At 45.2% G+C, this 24,062-nt stretch overlaps 1 protein-coding gene and 2 long non-coding RNA genes across 4 annotated transcripts in view; 2 read left to right on the forward strand and 1 right to left on the reverse strand.

Moving 5' to 3' along the window:
* The first annotated feature begins 1,864 nt into the window (after positions 1-1,864).
* Positions 1,865-4,578, forward strand: LOC115508585. The gene is made up of 2 exons (XR_003967043.1): positions 1,865-3,802; positions 4,323-4,578. It is a non-coding gene; the product is annotated as an uncharacterized LOC115508585 (long non-coding RNA).
* Positions 4,579-5,631: 1,053 nt separating this feature from the next.
* FGD5 (FYVE, RhoGEF and PH domain containing 5) overlaps positions 5,632-24,062 on the reverse strand; it is a 120,959-nt gene continuing 102,528 nt past the window's right edge. For both annotated transcript variants that reach the window (XM_030307468.1, XM_030307467.1), the window contains exons 13-21: positions 21,169-21,252; positions 20,012-20,091; positions 18,285-18,384; positions 17,807-17,944; positions 17,202-17,331; positions 16,246-16,376; positions 10,613-10,741; positions 6,443-6,597; positions 5,632-6,086 (exon numbers count right to left, since the gene is read on the reverse strand). In XM_030307468.1, the coding sequence (XP_030163328.1) occupies positions 6,050-6,086; positions 6,443-6,597; positions 10,613-10,741; positions 16,246-16,376; positions 17,202-17,331; positions 17,807-17,944; positions 18,285-18,384; positions 20,012-20,091; positions 21,169-21,252 (984 nt within the window). In that variant the 3' untranslated portion in view covers positions 5,632-6,049. The remainder of the gene's footprint in view (positions 6,087-6,442; positions 6,598-10,612; positions 10,742-16,245; positions 16,377-17,201; positions 17,332-17,806; positions 17,945-18,284; positions 18,385-20,011; positions 20,092-21,168; positions 21,253-24,062) is intronic.
* On the forward strand, positions 16,226-21,859 carry LOC115508586. The gene is made up of 3 exons (XR_003967045.1): positions 16,226-16,408; positions 17,091-17,286; positions 21,556-21,859. It is a non-coding gene; the product is annotated as an uncharacterized LOC115508586 (long non-coding RNA).

A 24,062-nucleotide genomic window follows, 5' to 3' on the forward strand; every position in this document is an offset into this window, starting at 1 on the left:
TCATCTTTCAGCTGAGGAGGAGAGGTGCTGGCAGAGTACAGAGTACCCTGGATGTCTTGGCATGTTCCAGACTTGCCATTAACTGATTGTGGCACTTTAGATGAGATCCAGTTCATGAGTCTGTTGGCTCCTAGGTCAGTTGAGGCCACCCTATCTGCCAGGGTGGGTAAGTGTGGAAGGAAGAATATGGAAGCGCTGTTACAAGTGGTAAACTGAGGCATTCACGAAGCCTGCTGAACCTCAAAGCTCAAAACTCTTGTGTGAAGCCCTGAACTAAACACAAGAAACTTGAGATGTTTAATGCAGTATGTTAAATGTATTTAAAATTTTGAGATACGGTATTTAGCAAATGTTCTATCGTGATTTTTCCCCCCAAAGAGAGAACTTGTCAAGAAACACTATGTTGTATTCTCTATTAGAAGTTTTATCCCCATAGCTTCCCTAAATAGGAAAAAGATTATTCTCTTAAGGATTTTTCACAAAGAAAGCTTAATAATGTCAAGGGACGTATCTGGAAAAAGGAAAGCTTTTTAAGAAATGTTGTTTAAAAGGCCATCTTCTTCATGTATTTTTGTCCAGAGGGGATGTTTCTGGTCCTAGGTAGCAAAGGATGGACTCATAGGATGACAGTGATATCTTGATAATTATAAAAATGGAAAATCTTTATTGAGTAGGTGAAAGGTTGAGATTTAAGAGAAATTAGTCAAATTGCTACTGTGAAAACTAATGGTCATTTTCCACCTTGTCCCATAAAAAAAGATAAAGGGTCACACTGAGTGGTATTATAGCTGTATTTTAAAAAGAGCTGTCTAATTTTATGCCTGTAATAACTTCCATAATTATACATGTTGGAATAATCAAGTCTCATGCTTTGGGGTATAGCCAATTACTGTAGCTATCAAGAGGTAATTTATTTTTTCATGTATGTTCCTCACAGCAGGGCAGTTCCATTACACATTCATGAATTCTAGTGTGGTATTGTTAGGGGTTGTCAAGTACAGGCCACTGGATTTGAAGGGCCACAGATTTACTGGAGATGGCAATTCTTTTAAATTCTCATCTCCTTCTCATATCTGTTACTTAAAAGGAGTTCTTAGGAACATATAGGCTTATTGTGTTATGCTTTACCACAAGACCAGTTTTTGGATACAGCTGTTGGATACAGCTGTTGGTGAACACATTAGAAATATAGCCAAATCCTTCCTTACTTTCCCTGAGTCCACCTTTGGAGAGAATGTGAATTGCACTTTTGAAGGTGAGGTCCTAATTTTGAAGAGAACTTGAGGTCATTTAGGGCAGTTCTCACTTGAGTGGGTAATCTTTACATAATAAACCAAAGTAGTCACTGTTGAAAATAAGCTTTGGGAGCCCCTGACATAAAACATATTGCTATTCTAAAGTTATATAATATTTGCAACTCTTAGCTGCTGGATAATTATTATAATTTACATATACCAATAACAGGCATGTTACTTTACTTACAGGTATATAGTACCTTAATTGCTACCATATCCATTTCCTGATCAAAACTATTTCTGTAGGTTTACCATGAATTTTATACCTTCCCCCTTCTTGTAATATTTTTGAAGCATTCAAAAACTAAAACTGGCAACGACCTTACATTTGAATATGTGTCTTTTGGTTCATTATATGTCTAACTGCAACTTTGTGCTCCTGACACTTTTAGGCTAGTGGTTTAAAAAAATTGTTGACTGTAATCTGTAAGTATAAATACATTTTACATCAGCAATCAGTAATATGATGTGTATGCACATACACGACTGAAACCACAATGTCATAAAATAGTCTTAAGGATGATAGGTATGCCCTGCTGTGTTCTCCTGTGCTGCCTTCAGTGTGCCGGGGGGGTGGGGGTGGGGGGGGTGCGTGGGGGGGTGGGGGGGGAGCTGGGAGAAGGGAGCTGGGTGTGACCCAATGCCATCGATTTCATAACCCACTCCTACAGTTAAAAAAAACAAGGCCAAAAAACTTGTTCATGGTACTTTTTTTTTTTTCTCATTCTTTCTTAACACGGATTTTATTTTCTATGAGCCTCTCTTTCACTTTTGTGGAAATGCTGCATTTCTACTCCTGCTCTATTGTAACGGTACCCATGAAAGACCATCAAGAGAATGAGGCCTGTTGTCATTCTGTTGTGTCAACACAGGATGCCCTTTCCTATACAACCACCACCAGATTCTCTGTGTAAGGAAGAGAACTTGCTCCATGGCCCTGCACAGCCTTTGCATTACACTAATCCAAACTACACTCTTCTTTCCAAAAGATGTCATCCAAAGGGTGGACTTTATGGGTGGATCCTCAGCAGCCATCCTCCCCTCAGCCCCCAGCTGACAGGTCTGTCCCTGTAAGTAGCTCAGGAAAGGGCAGGCGTAAGTGTGGACCTTGAAAGGCATGGAAGGCCTGCTGGGTTCTTCTAAGAAAAAGCTAGTGCAGGAAGATGAGCCCCGCCTCCCTGGTGCCCATGAACAGGGAAACCTGTTACCCAGCCATCAGTGGCAGTCACTGACCAGTCTCTGGAAAACCAGCCCTGGAATCGGGCTGATACTGGACAACAGATTAGAGAAACCCAAAGAGCATGGTTCTTAGGGACACTGTCTAATCCTCAAAGTGCCCTGCTTTTGGACTTCCTCTTGTAGAGTTAATTTCCTAGATGTTTAAACCAATTTGATGTTGGTTTCTTCTCACCTGCTGTTGAAAACAGACTTCTTCTTCTTAGTGTGGATACCTCTGTCCTCTCAACTGACTGTCAATGTGTGCAAGCACAAAAACTGCCACAATTATAGAAGTCACAAAGCACAGGCTGAATGAACTAACAGAATGTACAAGCATGTTGTTGACTGTCTTGTAGCCGAACAAACTCGGGCTCCAGCTTGGTCCTACCACTCCTAGCCCAGGTGGCCTCAGTCCCCATTTAGGGCTTCAGTGTTTAGTGATGACATTTACACAGTTGAACAGAAGGCTGGGCTGGATGAGGAAAAAACTCTGACCTTGTTACCCTGCAGTGGTGGTAGCAGGGCTGTCGGTGTCCTTGGCACTGGCCCCGTGGCATACACCCAAAGGCTGCCCTCGGTCCACACCCACACATGGGTCCAGGCTGCATCCAAGGGAGAATGAGTGGTCAGCTGATCTGTCAGCCTGACCACAATTCAAAGCCTACTTCTGATATGTGAAAGAATTATTACCAGGAGCCAGGAACTCAACCAATGTCCCTGGACACTTTGTTTCTAGTGGGCTTTGTATTAGTAATCATGAACAAGAATTCTACCTACTTACTAAGACAAATCCAGGCTGGAAAAACATTGCAGGGAAGGTGGGAAGCTGCTAGAAAGTAAGTGCCTGCTTTCAGTGCAACTCCAGTTTCATAAAATTTGATTCCCAGAAGCAGGCAGAGGCCAACCCTGTAAAGGTCTGTGTGTTTTTCTGACCCATGTATGAAGAATTCAGGGAGAGGTCATTCAAAACAAATGGGGGGGGGGTGGTGACCAAAGGGGCCCAGCCTGCCTGTGTCAGGCCCTCCTCAGTCCTGGTTTCTCTTTCTTGCCATTTTCATGGATAAGAAGGAAGGTCTTTTTTTGCATATTGTCTTCATCTTGTAGTGTCACAGAGCAGGGCCCATGACTTATTTCACTTTGTACAATGCATGCCCTTCCCCCACAGGTTTATGGTTTCCAGTCTGCTTTCTTGAGCATTTGATTTGTGCTTTGTCCCTGAACTCTTTGGAAAACTGTAATAGTGTCCGTGTGACTGGTGAAGACACCGAGGCTCGGAGCTACTGAAGCGAGTGAGTTGCCCAAGGCCTGCACACTCTTATTTCTGGCCTATAGCCTGGCGCAGAATGGCTTCCTCCCTAGAAACACAGCCTCTGCAGGAGGCACACAGCAGAGGGGCTGTTCTGGGAGCAGGGAGCAGGGGGCAAAGCACATACCATGGGGGCCTCAGGCAGTGTGGCCATGGCATCAAAGCTGGCCATTTCTCCAGCCTCTGGGCCCAGTGGAAAGGAGGAGGCCCCATGAACCTGTAAAATGGGCTGGACAAAGAAAAAGTCAGGGAAGGAACGACAAGCAAAATAGGCCAGTAGAAATCAGCTGAAATCAAAGAACCATGGGAAAGACAGGTAAAAGCAAGTGGCAGGCAAACCAAGTGGGTCCTTGCCCAGTCACACTGAGCTGTAGAGGAGCTTGGTGGCCCCTGACACTTTCTTTCATAAAACCAATTCAGTAGGTTTTCTGTATAACCCAGGTGGTTTTTATTAGGGTAACTACTCACTGAGAAATAAAAGCCCTATTACCTCTTGTTTATAGAGCATCAGAAATAGGATGTCATATGGTACAAGAGGCCTTCGGATGACTTCCAGATGCATAATTCTGCCCGGAGCTCAGACACTGACAATGGCCAGTGACACACAGCAGACTGCGGAAGCTCCCACTACCTGGTGCCAAAGTCTTGCTGTACTTTTCAAAGGCTCAGAGGCTCTAGAAGGCCCACTGAAATATGACGATGAAAATGGTTGCATTGGAATTGATCCCTCAAAAATTAATAAAAAGATCTGTCTAATCACTTAGTTTGAATCATTAATTGGATGTTTAATGCAAACATTTTAAAAGAGAAGTTGCAAACTAGGAAAAAAAATTCCCCTGAAAATATTTAATGTAAATAACTCCTTGAGATGGTACTTTTTACAAAAGGTTTGTCAGCAAATGCCTTTTTGTTTAGGGAACAGGGCAGCAGGAGGATGGGGACAGGACATCAGAAAATGATATGATTGTTTTCTATTTCGATGAGAGTAACAAGGAATCCCACCTGCCCTGCCCCCATTCTGCTTTATGTAGAAATTTGTCCAGCAAAATGAGCAGCGGTCATCAGCAGGAGGTGGCTGAACCCCAGGTGCCCAGAGAGTCTCTTCAAGCCACTACTTCTGTGCTCCCTCACTGTGTCCAGAGCCACCGGTCAAGTCCACTAATTCACCTTGTGACTGTATCTTTTTTCTCTTCCTATCTCTTTCTCTTCGGTAGTACAGCCGAAGGATAGCTGGAGGATAGCCGTGTTGAAAACAAGCACAAGTTCTTGTAGACACAACGCTGTCAGCTCATGTTGGGTAGACACAGGAAGGCACACAATAAATTAAAGCAGACCCTATCTCTTCAGAGGCTTGCAGCGACCTACAGGGTGGGGGCTGGGTCTGCCAGCAGCCGAGCTTCCAGCACTGGTGTAGTGTGAGGACCACCCCGGGAAGGAGGGGGTCCTTCCTTTATTAAGTCATGTCAGTATACAGGTTGCATGATCAAATGGAGGAGAAAATCCTTGCCATCTTATTCAGTCCAGTGTGGCCTCCGCAGTGAGGAGGACCCCCTGCCCGGGCACCCGCGCCGCCCCCCCCCCCCCCCCCCGCCAAGTGTCGCTCACCAGCCCACTTGGCAAGGTCCAGCCAGGTTTGCACAAATCACTTGTACATACTCTTGTTGAGAACTGGTGGCAAATTAGTCCACAGGGCTCCATCTGCTACTTACTTAAGTAAATCACTTGGAAAACATAAAACTGAAGGTTGTAGCTCAATAAAACAATAAAGTGCTTTCGACGAGGGTAGCTGTTATTCACCAGTTGTTTCTCGTTTCACCTGAGGCACTGATGTCAATGCTATGACAAGTGATCATGTTTACCACCAGTAAAAATTGTAAAAGCTTGTTTCCACTAAAAAGCCTGCATTTCTAAGTACTGCATCGTACTTTTTCTATTGTTTCCATGTCTTCATGTTACTAAACTTGAACTCACTACTGGGTAGGGAAATAGTTTCTGCTGGGTTGGGGTGGAGTCGGATGGGTGGAAGACACGAGAACAGAAAAGGAGCGGTTCATAAATATTCCTTAAGGGTTCCACTTGTGAAGGTGAGAGAGGGGGTTACAGCAAAAAAGGATTAGGCTCCATGCTGAATCCAGATGTGAGCCCCAATGAGTGGAGACACAGATCGACTTCTAGAAGGGTCCACATATCAACCTAAGAGTTTATTCTGAGTCCACATGCTTGATAACTGCTATAACACACTTGCATCTTCCATGGCCTCGATCCACCTGTAAAACAGAGGAGAGGGAACATTTAGGTATCATGGCTCTGTGACTCTAGTCACAGAACCTTTATGTGACTAGGTGGACTAGGTGACTATTACCTGAGGTCATATTCATATTTGTTGCCTAGCACTTAGCAAAAGGTCTGGAACACACTGTAAAGGCTTGCTGAATCAATGCATGCCTGTGTGAACGAATCATGATAATCTTAAAAAAAATCTCATGATCAGGAACAGATAGTTCCATTGCTGTGGCCCAAAGGGATTTGATGGAACAGGATGTCTGAAGCAGAGAGCATCCAAAGCCCTGGGTAGCAACTTGTTTCCTTCCAGAGGGAGAGGCAAGGATAGTTATTTGGGTACCTCTGAGCTGAATTGGTATCCTCTGCTTTGAAGCTATAAAATAGGGTTTTCTTGTGGTAGAGGTGAAAAATAGGTCCTACTTCACTGCTGCCCTCTTCCTTTTCTGGGGCAATGGTGAAACCGAGCAGGGGCATACTCTCCATGGCCACTGTGTCCTGCAGAGGGCAAAAGGGAAAACTGATAGTAAACACCACACAACACACAGTCAACTGCTTAGCATTTACCGTTACCTCTGATTTAAGATGCACGATGCGCTCTTCTGTGTAGGGCATGCTTTGGCAACTCTAGACCAGCCACACATATACTCTTTACCCCTGATCCCGCCAGGACCAATCACGAGGAGGGAAAGAAACTTAACATTCTGTGACAGCCTATTAGGGCCCAGGCATTTTCATCTTTACATTATCATGCCGAATCTTTCACAACAATCATAGAAGGTGTCACTCCTGTTCCAAGAGGAAACTGAGGCTCAGAGAAGGTAAATAACTCCCCAAGATTAATTACACAGTTTAGTAAGGGGCTGAGCCAGAACTTGGACTCATGACCACCTTCTAACACTGTGTTCTTTAGGCTGACTTGAATAGTCAGTGACTCTGTTTTCCGTTAGTACTTTCGATAACATACCCTGTGCTCATTCCCCATATGCTCCAAAACATAAAAGGAAAAATTAAAGAACTACATACATGAAGATTTATACCATGTTCATAGATTTGAAGATTTAATATTGTTAAGATGCCAATTCTCCCCAAGTTGCTTCAACAATCCCCGTCATAATCTTAGGCTTTATGGTAGAATTGACAAGTTTACATGGAAACACAAAATACTTAGAATGCTCCAAACAATCTTTAAAAAGAAAAATGTTGGAGGCTTATGCAACCTGACTTCAAGACTTACTATAAAGTTCTAGTGATTAAGGTAGTAAGGCAGTGGCATAAGAATTGGTAAATATTATCAGTGAAACAGAATAGAAAACCCAGAGATAGGTCCAAATGTATTTAGCCATTTGATATTTAACAAAGGGACCAAATAATCCTATAAGGAAAGGAAAATCTTTTTTAATGAGTTGTGCTCAAATAACTGGATATCCATTTGGGGAAAAAATGAACCTCAACTCCTATCTCACACCACACTCAATAATTAATTTCAGATAGACCTCAGTGTAAAAACTGAAACATTAAAGTTGTCAGAAGCAAATATGGGGAACAACTTGTGACCTGCAGACAAAAGTTTCTTATGATATGAAAAGCAATGGCCATAAAGGAAAATACTGATAAATTTGGTTAAGTTTAAAACTTCTGTTCATCAAAACAACAGAACAAATTCATTCATTAAGAAAATGCACAGGCAAGCCAAAAACAGGGAGAGAATGTTCACAAAACATTTATCTGACAAAAGACTAGTATCCAAGATATGTAAAGAACTCCTATAACTCAATAAGAAGAAGACAACCTACTTAAAAAATTGTCTAAGAGATCTGAACAGACACTTCTCAAAGGGAAATCCATAAATAGCCAATAAGCACATTAACAATATCATTAGTCATTATGGAAATTTAAACTAAAACCACACTGAGATACTAGTAAATTAAAGACTGACAATACCAAGTGTTGACAAAGATGTGGAACAACCATAAATCTCACATGTAAATGTGAGGGGGATGTAAAATGGTAGATAATTTTGCAAAAGGTCTGTAATTTCTGATAAACCAAACATATACCTTCCTATGATCCAGAAATTCCAATTGTAGGTGTCTACCCAAGTGAAATAAAAAAACCTATTTTCACATAAAAACCTGTATATAAAAGTTTAAAGTGGCTTTATTCATTACAACCCAAAACTGGAAACAACCCAAATGTCCTTCAACTGATGAGTGGGAAAACAAATGGTGATGTGTTCACAACATGGAATACTACTCAGTATAAAATTTAATGACCTATTGCTGTATTCAAAAACACAGGTGAATCTCAAACACATCATGCTGAATGGAAGAAATCACATTTGTATGAGATTCCATTTATATGAAGATCTGAAAGAGATAAAACTAATCTCTGGTGGAAGGGAATGAGGTGGGGATACACAGGTACATGACAGGGGTTCACGGTAGTATAGACAGTGAAAACTGGCTATCCGTTTTATCAAACTTTTTTTCTTTGATGGAATTTGAGAGCTTAGTGCTATCAGTGATATGACCTTACTAAGAAATTGTACAAGTTCCTCTCTATAGAAAAAACTACTTTGGAAGTATACTTAAAATCCATCTATCAACTTAGCAGGGGGAGGGGGGGCGCCTGGGTGGCTCAGTTGGTTAAGCATCTGACTCTTGATTTCAGCTCATGTCATGATCTCGAGGTTTGTGAGATCAAGCCCTGCATCAGGCTCTGTGCTGTCAGTGCAGAGCCTGCTTGGGGTTCTCTCTCTCCTTCTCTTGCTGCCCCTCTCCCACTCCCCCCGCTCTCAAAATCAATAAACATGAAAAAAATTAAAAAAAAACAAATTTAGGGTGTCACTTCCATGACAACTGTTGCTCATGACCTAGAGACTCTGGCTTTTCCATTCTCACACAGGACTCACCTCTATTTGGTGGTTATTTAATCATCACTGGCCTTTGTTCACCTGTCTAAGCCTGCATTTCTTCCCAAAGAGTGTTCCACGGGATGGAATGGTTCCACAAGACGCTCCATGAGGAAGGGCCCATGGTCAGGCCAGCTTGGGAAATCTCCTTATTTCAGAGACCCACAGCTCTCCTTGGTACATTAGAGATTCTGAGAAGTATTTCTGTGAGGCAGTCCCACGAACTGCCTACTCAAGGTTCCCTCAGAACCCAGTTTTTAGAGAACTCCTGTGAGCGTCCTGCGCAATACCTACTTTGGAAGATGCTCTGGGCTGCAGGTGGACATTGTATCACATTTCAGTTTGTTCTGGAAAGATCAAAATTCTCCCTAGCTCAAAAATCCTCTGCTCCTCTATGGACATGTCAGTGAGGGCTTGGCTCACACAGCACCTGAGTCACTCAAGCTACAGTGGGTACCCCCTCCGAGCCTGTCTGTGTCCCTCCTAGCCTCTGGGATTCCCTGAGGAAGGAGCAGGCTGCAACCATCACAGTTGCAGGTCTTTTGTGAGAGAAACTTTATGCCCTGAAAAAGGAAGTGCCCTTTGCACACTGGCCAGCATCGGGGAGGAGGGGGCGGCGGGGTCAGGGTAGAAAGGCCAGCCTTGTGCTGATGTGAACATCCTCCTGGGGTAAAGCACACACCCTCTGCAGCAAAGCACATTCAAGTCCCATTTTCTTTCTTGCTTTTTTTTTTTTTTTAATTATTATTCATTTATTTTTGAGAGAAAGAGAAAGAGAGCAGGGGAGGAGCACAGAGAAAGGGGGAGAGAGAGAATCCCAAGCAGGCTCTGTGCTGTCAGTGCAGAAATCAAGAGCCAGATGCTTAACAGACTGAGCCACCCAGGTGCCCCTAAGACCAATTTTCAGAGTGGGTTTAGCCCATGGAAGCCACCAGATGGTGAGGCCTGGACATGGAAATCTTCCAAACTATCCTACAGAATCAGCCTGGGTCGAGACCAGACAGCTCCCTGCTGTATAACCATAGCCCACACCTGTCTACTCTGGAAGCAAGCTTCACTCCCAAGGCCCTCTCTCCTACATTTTATAAGACATAAAGGTAAGATGATCTACAAAAACAGAAACTTAAGTTTTATTTGGTACAAGTGTTACCATGAAGCAATGTAGCTCCCTGATAAAAGAAATGCACGGAGCAAAAGTGTGGTAGCTTTCTCTAAGCTGTTGAGTTCTGTCCCAAACAACTGGGTGGAGAGCAGAAAGCGGCCTGCTCTTATAGAGTGCTTGGCTTGTGCTGGATGCTGGGCCTGTGACATTCAAACCACCTGGGTGCACACACAGGTCTGCACACGGTACTGCCTTATCTCCATGGAGGAATGGTCAATTCTTTAGATCTGGAACCAACTCGTGGTTGGGTATCCACAGCAGCACTCAGCACATGGTATTGCTCGATACAGACTTGAATGACATGGGAACAGAATCCCGGCCTCACATGGCCCTGCAGGTGACGGGGTGTTGTGCATGCCCAGATGGACATTCTGAGGCGTGAGCTTAACCTGAGGGCCGTCACAGATGAGAGGAGAGAAAGCAAGAATCGCCACTACCTCACTGGCCATATAGGTGTAGAGCACTTTGCCTTTGATGACGAACCAGAGCTTCTTCCAGTGCCTCTTGCCTTTCTTGCACCGGCTGAGATAGCCACTGATGGCAGAGCCCTCTCCGGAGGCAGCCACCTGACAGAAGGGAAGCAGAGTGGTCAGGACAGCAGGTGGTAGGCATAGTTCAGACAGAGCTAAAGTGACACTGCAAACCAGTTGGCAGAGAGTGTTTATACTGCTTTGAAATCTGAGACTTGGATGAGGTCTCAGGATACATCCAGTACCTCAAAAGCAGCAAAACAGTACCAGGGATTAAGACAGGATTTACTGAATGCACCCAGGAAACACAAGAGTCAAAAACAGCCTTCGGGAGTGCTGTCCCAAGTGGTGTTGCAGATTCTTGGCTCCCTCTCCCCAGTTCCCAAGCCCCCAAAACATGAAACTGCAGATATTTGAGGGAAAGGTTCTTCCCTCTAAAACTGATTCTTATAAGAGTTAATACCTATTCTTGTCAAACTAGTCCAAAAAACAGAAAAGGAAGGAAAATTCCCAAATTCATTTTATGAGGCCAGCATTACCCTGACATCAAAACCAGGTAAAGACACCACCAAAAGAGAAAACTACAGGCCAAATATCTCTGGTGAATATAGATGCAAAAATCCTCAACAAAATACTAGCAAACCGAATCCAACAATATATTAAAAAAATCATTCACCACAATCAAGTGGGATTTATTCCTATGTTTTAAGGGTAGTTCAACATTTGCAAATCAATCAACACAATACATCACATTAACAAAATAAAAGAACAAGAACCATATGATTAGTTCAATAGATGTGGAAAAAGCATTTGACAAAGTACATCTTTTCATGATAAAAACCCTCAACACAGTAGGTTTAGAGGAAACATGCCTTGACAAAGGCCACATGAAAAACACACATCTAGTGTCATCCTAAATAGGGTAAACTGAGAGCTTTTCCTTTGTGGTCAGGAACAAGACAGGGATGTCCACTCTCACTACTTCTATGCAACATAGTACTAGAAGTCCTAGCCATAGCAATCAGATAACAAAAAGAAATAAAAGGGATCCCAACTGGGGTGCCTGGCTGGTTCAGTCAGTGGACCATGTGACTCAATCTCGGGGTCATGAGTTCAAGATCCATGTTGGGTGTAGAGATTACTTACAAAAAAAAAGGTATCCAAATTGGCAAGGAAGAAATAAAACTTACACTATTTGCAGATGACATGATACTATACATAGAAAACCCAAAAGACTCCACCAAATACCTGCTAGAAGTGATAAAATAAATTCAGTAAAATTGCAGGACACAAAATCATTGTATAGAAATCTGTTGCATGAGAAATTAAAGAATCTCATTTACAGTTTACTATTGCATCAAAAATAATAAGATACCTAGGAATAAACCTAACAAAAGGGATTAAAGACCTGTACTCTGAAAACTATAGAATAATGATAAAAAAATTGAAGAAGACACAAAGAAATGGAAAGACATTCCATACTCATGGATTGGAAGAATAAATATTGCTAAAATGTCTATACTACCCAAAGCAATCTACACATTTCATGCAATCCCTATCAAAATATCACAGACTTAGAACAAACAATCCTAAAATTTGTATGGAACCACAAAAGTCCCCAAATAGCCAAAGCAATCTTGAAAAGGAAAAGCAAAGCTGGAGGCATTGCAATTCCAGACTTTGAGTTATATTACAAAGCTGTAGTCATCAAAAAAGTATGGTACCGGCACAAAAACAGACAACATAGATCAATGTAACAGAATAGAAACCCCAGAAATGAGCCCACAACTATATGGTCAATTAATCTTTGACAAAGCAGGAAAGAATATCCAACAGGACAAAGACTGTTTCTGTCAGCAAATAGTGTTGGGAAAACTGGATGGCAACATGCAAAAGACTGAAACTGGATCACTTTCTTACACCACACACAAAAATAAATTCAAAATGGATAAAAGACCTAAATGTGAGACAGGAAACCATCAAAATCCTAGAGGAGAACATAGGCAGTAATTTCTTGGACATTGGCCATAGCAACTTCTTTCTAGGTATGTCTCCTGAGGCAAGGGAAACAACAGCAAAAATAAACTATTGGAGTTATTTCAAAATAAGAAGCTTCTGCACAGCAAAGGAAACAATCAATAAAACTAAAATACAACCTACTGAATGGGAGAAGATATTGTAAATGACATATCCAATAAAGGGTTAGTATTCAAAATATATAAAGAATGTATACAAATCAACACCCAGAAAACAAATAACCCAATTAAAAAATGGGCAGAAAACTTGAACAGACATTTCTCCAAGGAAGACATACATGTGGCCAACGAACATGTGAAAAGATGTTCATTATCACTTACCATCAGGGAAATTCAAAACAAAACCACAATGACATAACATCACACACCTGTCAGAATGGCTAAAATCAACAACACAAGAAACAACAGGTGTTGGCAAGGATGTGAAGAAAGGGGGACCCTTGTGTACTGTTGGTGGGAATGAAAACTGGTACAGCCACTCTGGAAAACAGAATGGAGGTTCCTCAAAAAGTTAAAAATAGAACTATCCTACCATCTATCAATCACACTAGAGGAGTGGATAAAGAAGTGGTATACACATACAATGGAATATTAGCCATGAAAAAGAACGAAATCTTGCCATTTGCAACAACACAGATGGAGCTAGAGAGTATCATCCTAAGTGAAATAAGTCAGAGAAAGACAAATACCGTACGATTTCATTCATATGTGGAATTTAAGAAACAAAACAAATGAGCAAAGGGGGAAACGAGACAAACCAAGAAACAGACTCTTTTTTTTTTTTTTTTTTTTTTTAAATTTATTTTTGGGACAGAGAGAGACAGAGCATGAACGGGGGAGGGGCAGAGAGAGAGGGAGACACAGAATCCGAAACAGGCTCCAGGCTCCGAGCCATCAGCCCAGAGCCTGACGTGGGGCTCGAACTCACGGACCGCGAGATCGTGACCTGGCTGAAGTCGGACGCTTAACCGACTGCGCCACCCAGGCGCCCCCAGACTCTTAACTACATAGAACAAACTGATGGTTACTGGAGGGGAGGTGGGTAGAGGAATAGGGGAGATAGGTGATGGAGATTAGGAGGGCACTGGTCATGAGGAGCCCCAGGTGTTGTATGTAAGTACTGAATCACTATTATTGTATACCTGAAACTAATATTATGCTGTAAACTGGAATTTAAAGAAAAACTTTAAAAAACTCCACACATACATGTTCAAAACATTGATTCTTATACTTTTAAGCTTATCTCTTATACTAAAAGGATAAGAGGATGGATCTTAAAGATGGATCCTCTTTTCAATGTTTACTTAAAAGGTCTGCCTAATGGGGAATGTTAACTCCTGTTGTTATTAGAAGCAGTACTTGTCTGTTGCACAGTCTTTATGTGGAGGTTCAGAACACAGGTGTAGAGTAATACCAGTCTGGGGCTCCAGTCCAGGTTCTCCCAGTTATTTGATGGGCAATGTGGGCAATTACTTCTTTGAAGTCTCAGTTTCCCTGTTATTAAAACTGGGATTAAATGACACAAGACAGGTGCCTGACAGGTATAGTGCCTGGCCTACAGGAACTGCTCATAAATACCAATCTTACTATTGGAGAAGAAGGCCAGGTTTGGAAATAATTTAATCTGACTTTCCCATTTTACAGATGGGCCTGGAGGCATGGAGGTATCTACCAAAGGTCAAATCCCTACTTAGCTGAAGAGAAGATAGGAACTTGGATCTCTTGGCAAGTACTCTGAAGGTCGATGAACTTTACTGAAGGGAAAGGAGGCCACCACCAGCCTGGGCTGTTTTGAGAAGTACCAGGAAAGGAGCCTGTCTCCGCCACAGGTTCCAGGACTCCTAGAACCAGACACGAGCTTTCTCTCCCGGCACTTGCCCTGCTGGGGCAGCTCATAGAGTGAGGAAAGGCAGAGTGGACAGAACACATTGGAAGAAACCGATTCTGCAACCTCCCTTTCTGGCAGATGCTCAGGAGGCAGCATTTCTGCAGACTTTCTCATGGGGAGTAGGGCTTGCTGTGGAGATGGTGCTCCTGGGGGAAGGGGACAGGGCAGTGGGGGGTAGGGTGGGGCACATTTCTCCTGGGGCTGCTGCAAATCCCACTAAGTGTAATCTTTGCTGGATAATACAAAGGTTGTCACTTCAAGCAAAAATTACCAAAGGGCTGGCTGGGGCACCAGCATCAGAGCTGCTCGACTCTGGAAGGCTAAGAGCAGTGGTTCTCAAACTCTGTGCCCGTGGAACACTCGGGTTCTGTGAGCCACCACAGAAGGAGTGAGAGGTGATCTTTTCTAATTACTGGAAAGGGATGACTTACAGTCATCCGATGTAAAACATGTGAGATCTGTATGTGTCAGCAAATGTGGAATGATAGTTAAGAGAAATGAAGTGTGAAAATGTACAGAAGATTTAGTACAATTTGTTGTATTTCGGGTAAAAAAAAAAAAGAGGATCTATGAATGTGCATCTTTATTATGTATATGCATTAAAATTTCTGGAAGGATCCATAAGAAACTTCATGGTTACTTCTGGGGGTGGTGGTACAATTTGTTGTATTTCGGGTAAAAAAAAAAAAAAGAGGATCTATGAATGTGCATCTTTATTATGTATATGCATTAAAATTTCTGGAAGGATCCATAAGAAACTTCATGGTTACTTCTGGGGGTGGTGGGACTGGAGGAGTTCAGGGAGGGAGAGAAAAACATACGTTTCATCAGGTACTCCTTTGTGTTCTGAAAAAAAATTTTTTTACCACGTATGTGTTATTCCCAAGATTTTTAATATGCAAAGGTATTAAGTTAATGAATAGAACAGTACCTCTTTAAATATTTCAAACCCTAACACTTCTTAAAACCCTTGCCACCAGCTACTCAATAATGAATATTAATGCAAAAACTTGGAAACAGCTGATCATGCTCTTTTGACAGCTTGTATATTCCACGGGCACACATTTGTTTGTGGTTGTGATCAGAATATAAACATAGAATCTGGCCCTCCTTACAGAGCGGACTTGAGTTTAACCAATGCTGAGGTTTCCTGCACAGAGTCCCACACCCTCCAGGAGGCTCAGCACCTGAGGCAATTTGGGACCCACAGGCTGAGTGGATGGCACAGTTCCAAGGGCCTGCCGGGGAGGGCGAAGTCAGGATTGTAGCTGTTTTAGTCAGAAGAGTACCAGTGATCTGTGCAAGAGCCCCAGTGATCTGTGCACCACTGCTGGGGACCTGACCTGGTCCAGGCTATGCAACAGGAAAGAAAGTAAGGAGAAAAAAAGAAACACTTGGAGGGGAGAAGGGGAGAGAGGAATGGGAAAGGCTTCTAGCACCATCCACAACCATTTGGGGTCCTGACTTCTGCCACCAATCAGACATGTTCTCAGTCACGCCCAGAAGACAGGCCCTGTTAGTGGTGAGTTACTCCTTGTAGCTAGAATGTCTCATGTTAGGAATTCTCTTTGTCCTGTAAAGTTCAGTCAGCCTGGGGCAGGTTCTGACCCTGTCCGAGGAAGGCCATGAACCTTCTAAATCCCTTGCCTCCCACACAGGCAGTCTACCTGCCTTACCTCAGTCAGGGCTGAAGGAACTTTCTTCTGCTTCTTGAAGGTTGAGGGGTTGATGCTGTGGAAGACGGATGAGAAGGCACTGCTCGAGAAGCGTGGGGAGGACAGGGGAAAGCTCATGCTCACGGGCCGCTCTGTAACCAAGACAAGTCATAGAGGAATGGAGGTGAGTGTCCATGCAGACAGGCATGCATCTTGCTTTGGAATGCCAATTCCTGTAAAATTAGAGCTCCTGGTCCCTCCTGCGATGGAAATCAGCTTCATGATGGGGGTTAGGTGTGACCAGAAGAACAGGCACACTCTATCTACTGACACAAAGGCCATGGGAGCCAAGAAGGAAGGCTTTTTCTGGGTGCTGGCTATCCCTTCTTCACCTGGGCTGTCCTCTGTGATGGCCTCGGGGGGCTCCAGAGAGGAGAAATCTTTGGTTTTAGGTCCAGCATACACTTGCTGTCCCTCTGGCCTGACCCTGCTTGGACAAAGCCTGGACCCTGAGCACAGTCTCTCAAGGGCTAGCACAGCTTCCCCAGGTTCCTTTCTCAATCAAAGAGCCCTCAGCCCTTCCCTGATCCACAACTCCTCTGCTATCCGTCTTACAATCCTTATCCTGAAAAAGTCCCATAGAACACAGGCCTACAGAACATTTTCAAAAAGAGGGCCGCTATGGCAAAGTAACCATGAGTCACCACGCCTACCGTCCCCTTCACAGAGATGCACTGACCCAGCGTTTCCCAAGCTTAGCTGCCTGCAGAACGCTTCCTCTGGCAGTGCCTATTGATTTATTGTGGAACCACTATTTTGGGAAATGGTCCCCCAGGTATGGTTTAAACCCCTCTTTCTTCCTTCAGGACTGCTTTTGTTCTGAGCCTCCCCAGAAAAGTGGTTTCAGGCACCAACCACGGGCCGGCGAGAAGCCACGTGGGCCACCTGGAAGAATGGAGATGGTGTCCCCAGGTTACCTCTCATCATGCCTGGGACATCCCCGCCCCTCTTCTTCAGCTCCCCATAGCAGCCATCACAGACCTTGGCCATCCGGTCCTTGAGGTACTTCAGGGGGTACTTGTTTCTCGAACAATTCCGGCACACGATCTGCAGACCCAGTTGGGGACACACATTGGAATGGTTCTCACCCTCTGCATGTGCAGAGGGCCAGCATCCCCTCCCCTCTGCCAACCCCCCCCACCCCACCTCTCCAGGGACCCCATATTCTGAGCACAGAACTGTGTCGGATCCCCCTGCTTTTCCATTGTGAAGGTACAGAGTTTCTGTGCAAGTGTTTTTATCAGTTTTTCTGATGAGTCCTTAACCAGGACGTGATACGTTTTCTCCTGGGACAATAACCACGTGTGCTATGGTTGTCTTTTGGGAGTACGGTGGTATAGTGAAATGGGATTTGGAGCCCTGGTTTGAGACTATCAGTAAAATGGGTATTAACAATCTCTACCTCGCAGGATTGGTGTGAAAACACCCTTCCCTGGGCCTGACACTCAGTAGCTGCTGGATATCCCTGACAGCCAACCCCACACGACTCTATGTACACACTCACCCAGGTGAGGTGACTCACCTTGCCACAGGCGTGGCAGTGATGACGCCTCAGGGTGAGGGAGAAGTCACAGCCACAGTTCATGCACATCATAACATGTGTGACAGGCACCAGGGTGGGGGGCCTCTCCCCCAAGCTGACCCCCAGCCTCTCCCGTATCTGGAACAAAGGAATCGGGTGAGCATTGTGGTCAGGAGATAGCTAGATGGGTGCCCTCTTTCCTGTGCAGGATGTGTACGTGTAAGGTAGATCCTAATTCTACAACCCCCTCCACCGCACGGTGGCTTCCAGGATCCTAACCTTGGGTCAGAAACAGAGCCAATGGGAAGTGCTGTATTTGGGCTGCACAGTGACTGCCTGGCTGTGGGGAAGTGTGGTGGGAAGGGAAGGAGAAGGGGTGTGATGGAAGGAGCTGAGAGTCCTCCTGGGTGTATGGGTGCCCAGGGAAACCCAGGGCTGGGAGACTGGCATCAGGTGGGTCTCAGGGCCCTCCACTCACCTCCACGCTGTGGTGAAAGGCAGCCAGAGCCTGGGCCTTGTAATCCTCAGGGAGGGCTCTACTCAGACAGCTGTGCCATTCATCTCGCTCAGCACAGGAGCTGTGGACACAAGCTGGCGTGAACAAGGCATGCAGGTGTGCACGGCGGCTCTGCCTCTGCTTCTCAGTGTAGATCAAGTCCCCCCACATTTCCCCTGGCTGTGCCTGTCAGTGTCTGAAATCCCACCGAGCACTGGCCACCTGCCAGATCAGCCTAGGATCGTAAATCAGCACCTCCATCTACTAGAAGGGTGGCCAGGGCATGCTAGCTGTCCTCTGGGCCTACTTCTTTACCTGTAAATGGCACTGTCAACACTATCCCTCTAACTCCCAGTACTGTTGTGTAAAGAAATGACATGTGGGACATGGGTGGACTTTGTTAATGGCAAAGCACCATGCAAAAGCAAGGGGCACTAGGGAGACGTAGAGTCCCACACTTGAGGAGGGACTGGGGACAGGGTGCAGAGGGCTATGTACATGGGGAGGGGATGGCTAGGTGAAGTTGGAAAATATCAACATCCTCATCTCTCCATCTTCCTCCTCATTTTCCCACATAGCTTCCCAGACACCCCCTCCCCAACAAGATGACTTGCCAAATTCCCACTCCACACCCTGCCCTTCAGGGTTGCCTGAGCTTTGAGCTCTGCCCCGAGGCAGAGTGGTGGAAATTCTCCCAGGACCCACTAGGTGTCGCTCCCACCTTGCGTAAGTGTGTGGTCTGCCCCAGGAAAGCCAGGATAAGGCATCCCTTTGGCCTGGGAGGGAGGGACAGGGGGTAGGGGGGTGGGTAGGGTGGCGATGGGGTCAGAGGAGGTGCCTGAGACCGGGCAGGTGCCCAGTGCATGCTACTCGTGTCATCAACACTTAATTATTACTGCAGTTATGCTCTACGTTGTAACTGGTACACAACTCTCCCACCCTTAATGTGAGCTTCTCCCTGAGCACATCAAGGTTTAAATCTTGTGTCCTCAGCACAGGGCCTGGCACTGAGGAGTGGCTAATAAATGCTAAATGAGCAAATGCATCTGCATGAGAACGGATGTGCACTACCCCACACAGAGGGCATTGCTGCCTCCTGCCAGGGTCACATATCAGCTGTGAGGGGAGACACCCATGCCTTGGTGACCCTGTCTCAGCCCCCACAGTGCCCACAGTGGCCCCAGCAGAAGCCACACCTCCCTGGTTTCTGAGCCCAGAGAGCTGGAGCTGGCCTTGCCCTGAAAGAGGGAGGGGGAAGCTCTTTTGCTGCCCATAGTGAGTGAGGCAGGGTCCCTGGGCAGCCTGAAGGCCTGGAGAAAACACAGACCCTTCTGAGAAAAAGGCCACACCCCCAAACCAGGGAAAGGCAGATGATGAATGCTCACTCATTATGTTTTTCTCTCAATCTCTGGGCATGAAAGCCTAAAAGCTGACCACTTTATGAACTAAGGTGCACAATGCATTTTTTGTTCACCTTAACTTCTTTACTTGTATTACTGTAAAGACCCAATCAATAATCCATAGACTTTTACAAACATGAGATATTGTTATTATTGTATTTAAAAGAAGAGGCTCTAGAAAATAAGTCCTTAGACCCAAAATAATACCAAAATAGAAATGACTCATTTAGCTTGTTATTCCAAACTTTAACACCTATAAAATCCTGTGTCCCTATCCCCCAGACCCTCCCTCTACCCACTTCCCCATACCTGGCAGATAGAGTCAGGCAGGACTGGGAAGTCTCAATCTTTAGGGCATAGGGCACTTTCTCCATCACAGGGCGGCTGACCTGGAAAACCAAAGCAGCCCCTCAGGGCAGGGGCAGGGAGGGGCAACCATAGACTGGATTCTTCTCTTGGTCCTACCACTGTCCCTCTCTGAGCCTGAGTTTCCTCATCTGCAAAGGGTAAACTTTTGTTTGATGGTACAGGCTGTGTGTGTGTGTGTGTGTGTGTGTGTGTGTGTGTGTGTGGAGAGGGGAGTGCCGGCTCCAACTGTGTGGTCTGTAGGCACCCATCCACCCCTAAGAAAGTGGGTATGCACCTAAAAGGATTGAAAGCGGGGTCTCAAAGAGATCCCTGTATACCATGTTCATAGCAGCATTATTCACAATAGCCAAAAGGTGGAAGCAACTCAAGTGTCCATCTATGGATGAATGGAGAAACAAAAATGGTCTATATGTACAACGGAATATCATTAAACCATAAAAAAGTAAGGAAATTCTGACACAGGCTGCAACATGAACTCACCTTGAGGACACTGTGCTGAAATGGGCCAGTCACAAAAAGACAAATACTGTAGGATTCTACTCATGTGAATTATCTAGAGCAAATTCCTAGAGACAGAAAGTAGGATGGTGGGTGCCAGGGGTAGGGGGCTGGAGGAATAGGGAGTTAGTGTTCAATGGGGAGAGTTTCATCTAGGGATGATAAAAAAGTTCTAGAAATGAATGGTAGTGACGGTTGCACAACAGTGTGAATGTGCGTAATGCCGCTAAACTGTATGCTTAAAAATGGTTAACAGGTACATTTTATGTTATGTATATTTTATCACAATTTAAAAAACTTTGCCATACCCCCACTTTGTTTCCTCCCTCCAAGGGTTTCCTTATGAATTGCCCTTTTTTTAGGATGCCTTTTCCTCTTCCCCATCTGTCCAAATATTATCTACCATAAGGGACTCAGCGCCCCTCCTCCAGGTAGTCCTCCTACCCTCTCCCCTCTCCTGCTGTAACCCACAATATAACACTGTTTCCTCGGGGCTGCCTCTTCCCACTGGTCCCACTGGTATGTGGGCTCCTAGAAGCGGGGATGCTATCTCTCCTCCCCTGGGGTCTCCCTCTACCCACCCAACACCAAGCATTTACCTTCATGCTGGCCACTGACAACGTGTTCTTCAGCCGGTACTTCCCATCTTTCTGGGGATACGTGTATAGGAGCACATCGCTCATCTGGGGAGAAGGAAATCCCATCAGATGTGTCTTGACCCCAGAAGGCAACGTAGGGTGTGTCCTGGAGGATAACTGACCTCTGGGGAGCAGAGGCATCCTGCATTCCCCAGTGACCCCCCCCACAGGAGAGCAGAACCACTCTGAGCTAAAATGTGAGCCCTTTCCCTGAAATTCCACTCCTAGGTAGAAACTTAAAGAGGAAATAAATGTAGATGTCCACAAAAAGTCAAATGCAGGAATGTTCACAGAGGCTTTATTCATAAGAGCAAAATAGTGGAAACGACCCAAATGTCTACTCAACAGGTGACTGCATCAAAGAACCAGGTGGCACTGTGGAGTACTACGTAGCAACCAAAAGGAACTGATGGTACACACGACAGCATGGATGAATTTCGAAGACATGCCAAGTGAAAGAAGCCAGACACAGAGGAGGATACACTGCTTCATAACATTTATATGAAGTGCCAGATCAGGAAAAGCTAACCTGTAGTGATGGAAATTAGGCCAGTGGTTGCCTGAACAGGGGGTGGAGGAAGTGAGTGCTAAGAGGCACAGGGGAACATTCAAGAAATATTCTGTATCTTGGGGCGCCTGGATGGCTCAGTCGGTTAAGTGTCGACTTTGGCTTGGGTCGTGATCTCACGGTTCGTGGGTTCAAGCCCCACATTGGGCTCTGTGCTGACAGCTCAGAGCCTGGAGCCTGGTTGGGATTCTGTGTCTCCCTCTCTCTCTGCCCCTCCCCAGCTCACACTCTGTTTCTCTCTCCTTCAAAAATAAATAAACATTAAAAAAAAAAAAAAAAGAAGTATTCTGTATCTTGATCCAGAGGGTGGTTACACAATGATACACATTAGTCAATAGGCAGATATATACACTTAAGATTGATGCATTTTTACTCTGTAAATGAAGACTCCGTAAAGTATAGTCAAGGAAGGAAGAGAGAGAGGGAGGGAGGAAGCTCCTTGAGCATAGAAAGCTGGTGGGTCCTGGTCACTGGTGTACCTCCAGTGACCACAGTAGGTACTCAATTAATATTTGCTAACTGAACAATTGAAGCTCCTTGCCCCCATGCAAGGCAGACCAGAAGGAACATAGTGCAAGTCCCCTCACCTCCTTAGGGGAAAGCGTATCTGTTTAGCTACAAGGTTTACAGTTTGAAAAGACACGTCAATCTTCACTCTGCTCTGTAGCAGCTGTGTGACTGTGGACAGGCCATTTCTCTCTCTCTGAGCCCCAGCTTCCTCCCTGCAAAGAAGGGGTCATTGCTGCCCCTACCATATTACAGATGCCGAGACAGAGAATGGCCCCAGTGAGCCCACTGTATGTAGGAGCCAGTGTAAACTAGGGGTGTTGCAAGGACTGAACAGGACAAGGCATCTAAGGGGCTGAAACAGAGCAAGAACTCAGGATTAGCACTTCCTCTCCCTGTAGAGAGTCTGCTGAGGGAGGGAAAAGAATAGATGAGGCTTCCTGCCTCCAGCTCTTAGGATCCCAACATCCCAATATGCCAACAAGAGCAGTGTGGGACACCTGGCTTGGACACAGAGCCGCTGGGTGGACTCAGGCAAACCCTTCCTCTCTCTGGACCTGACTGTCTCTAACCAGAGTTGGAGTAGACCAGGAGCCAGAAAACTTTTAATAAAGGGCTAGATAGTAAATATTTAAGTCTTTGCAGGTCATACAGTTTCTGTCACAACTATTCAACTCAGTCATTGTGCCCAAAAGCATTCACAGACAATCCACTAACAGATGCATGAGACTGTGTTCCCATAGACCTTTATTAACAAAAACAGGTGTCAGGCTGACCCCCAGATCAGAGGAACCTTCAAAGACCCTTTCAGCTCTGCCCTTCTAATAATGACAAGAGCTACTGTCCTACTGGACGCTCACTCTGTGCCAGCTCCTGGGCCAAGCACCCTGATCTCAATTCATGCCTCCAACAATCCCATCAGGCAGGCACCATTATTACCATCCTCATTTCACAGACAGCTTAGACAACCTGCTCACAGGCACAAAGCTTGTAAGTGGCAGAGTCAGGGTCATCAGCAAATGAATGTGCCTCCAGTGTGTTCAGGTGTGGTGTGTGGGGGGTGGCCACGCAGTTGAGTTCTTGCCCCATCTGGGGACAGTGACCAAACCTGGGCACAGAGCCTTGCTCACAAGCCTGCCCACCCTGGGGAACTGGCTTGTGTCACTCATCAGAACAGTCCCTGCCTTTTTGCGGCTGCCCCTCAGGCACCTGCTGCCATGGCAACTGCCATTAGCACCCTGGGGTTTTATGTGTGGTCAGAACCAGGCTGCCTCCTGATTGCCCACAGTTCTCTTCTTCAAAGCAGGTATTTTATAGCTTGATTTGGAGGCAGGGAGAGGAATCCTTCATGGAGGAGTAAAGGGGAATCTCTCACAATAATGAGCCACCAGTGCGGAACCCCACCTATCGCTTGGGGTCATGGTGGGAACCACTCTGTAGCATTACTGAAACCCCTGTGCATTGCATTGGTGGGAAGAGGCCCTGACTTTGTTCTACAGTTACAATTACTTTATGAAACTGGTACCTATGAGGAAGAAAAATTCTTAAGTGTGTTTATCACGGCTCTTCCTGGTTCAGGAACCTGTGTATCCTCCTCCCATCTCTCTCTCTAGGTGATATTTATGAAGGTCCTATGCTAAGACAGAGCAAAGAAGGGGACCCAGATTCAGCAGGAGCTATGGCCTAATAATAATGAGGGGATATGACAGACCCAGGCCCAGCACGGAGATGAGTGAGGGAAAGGCCACGATGAAGCCAACTAGATGCTGGAGGGAACATG

Source organism: Lynx canadensis, chromosome A2 (assembly GCF_007474595.2).
Source record: "Lynx canadensis isolate LIC74 chromosome A2, mLynCan4.pri.v2, whole genome shotgun sequence".
NCBI classification, from domain to species: domain Eukaryota; kingdom Metazoa; phylum Chordata; class Mammalia; order Carnivora; family Felidae; genus Lynx; species Lynx canadensis.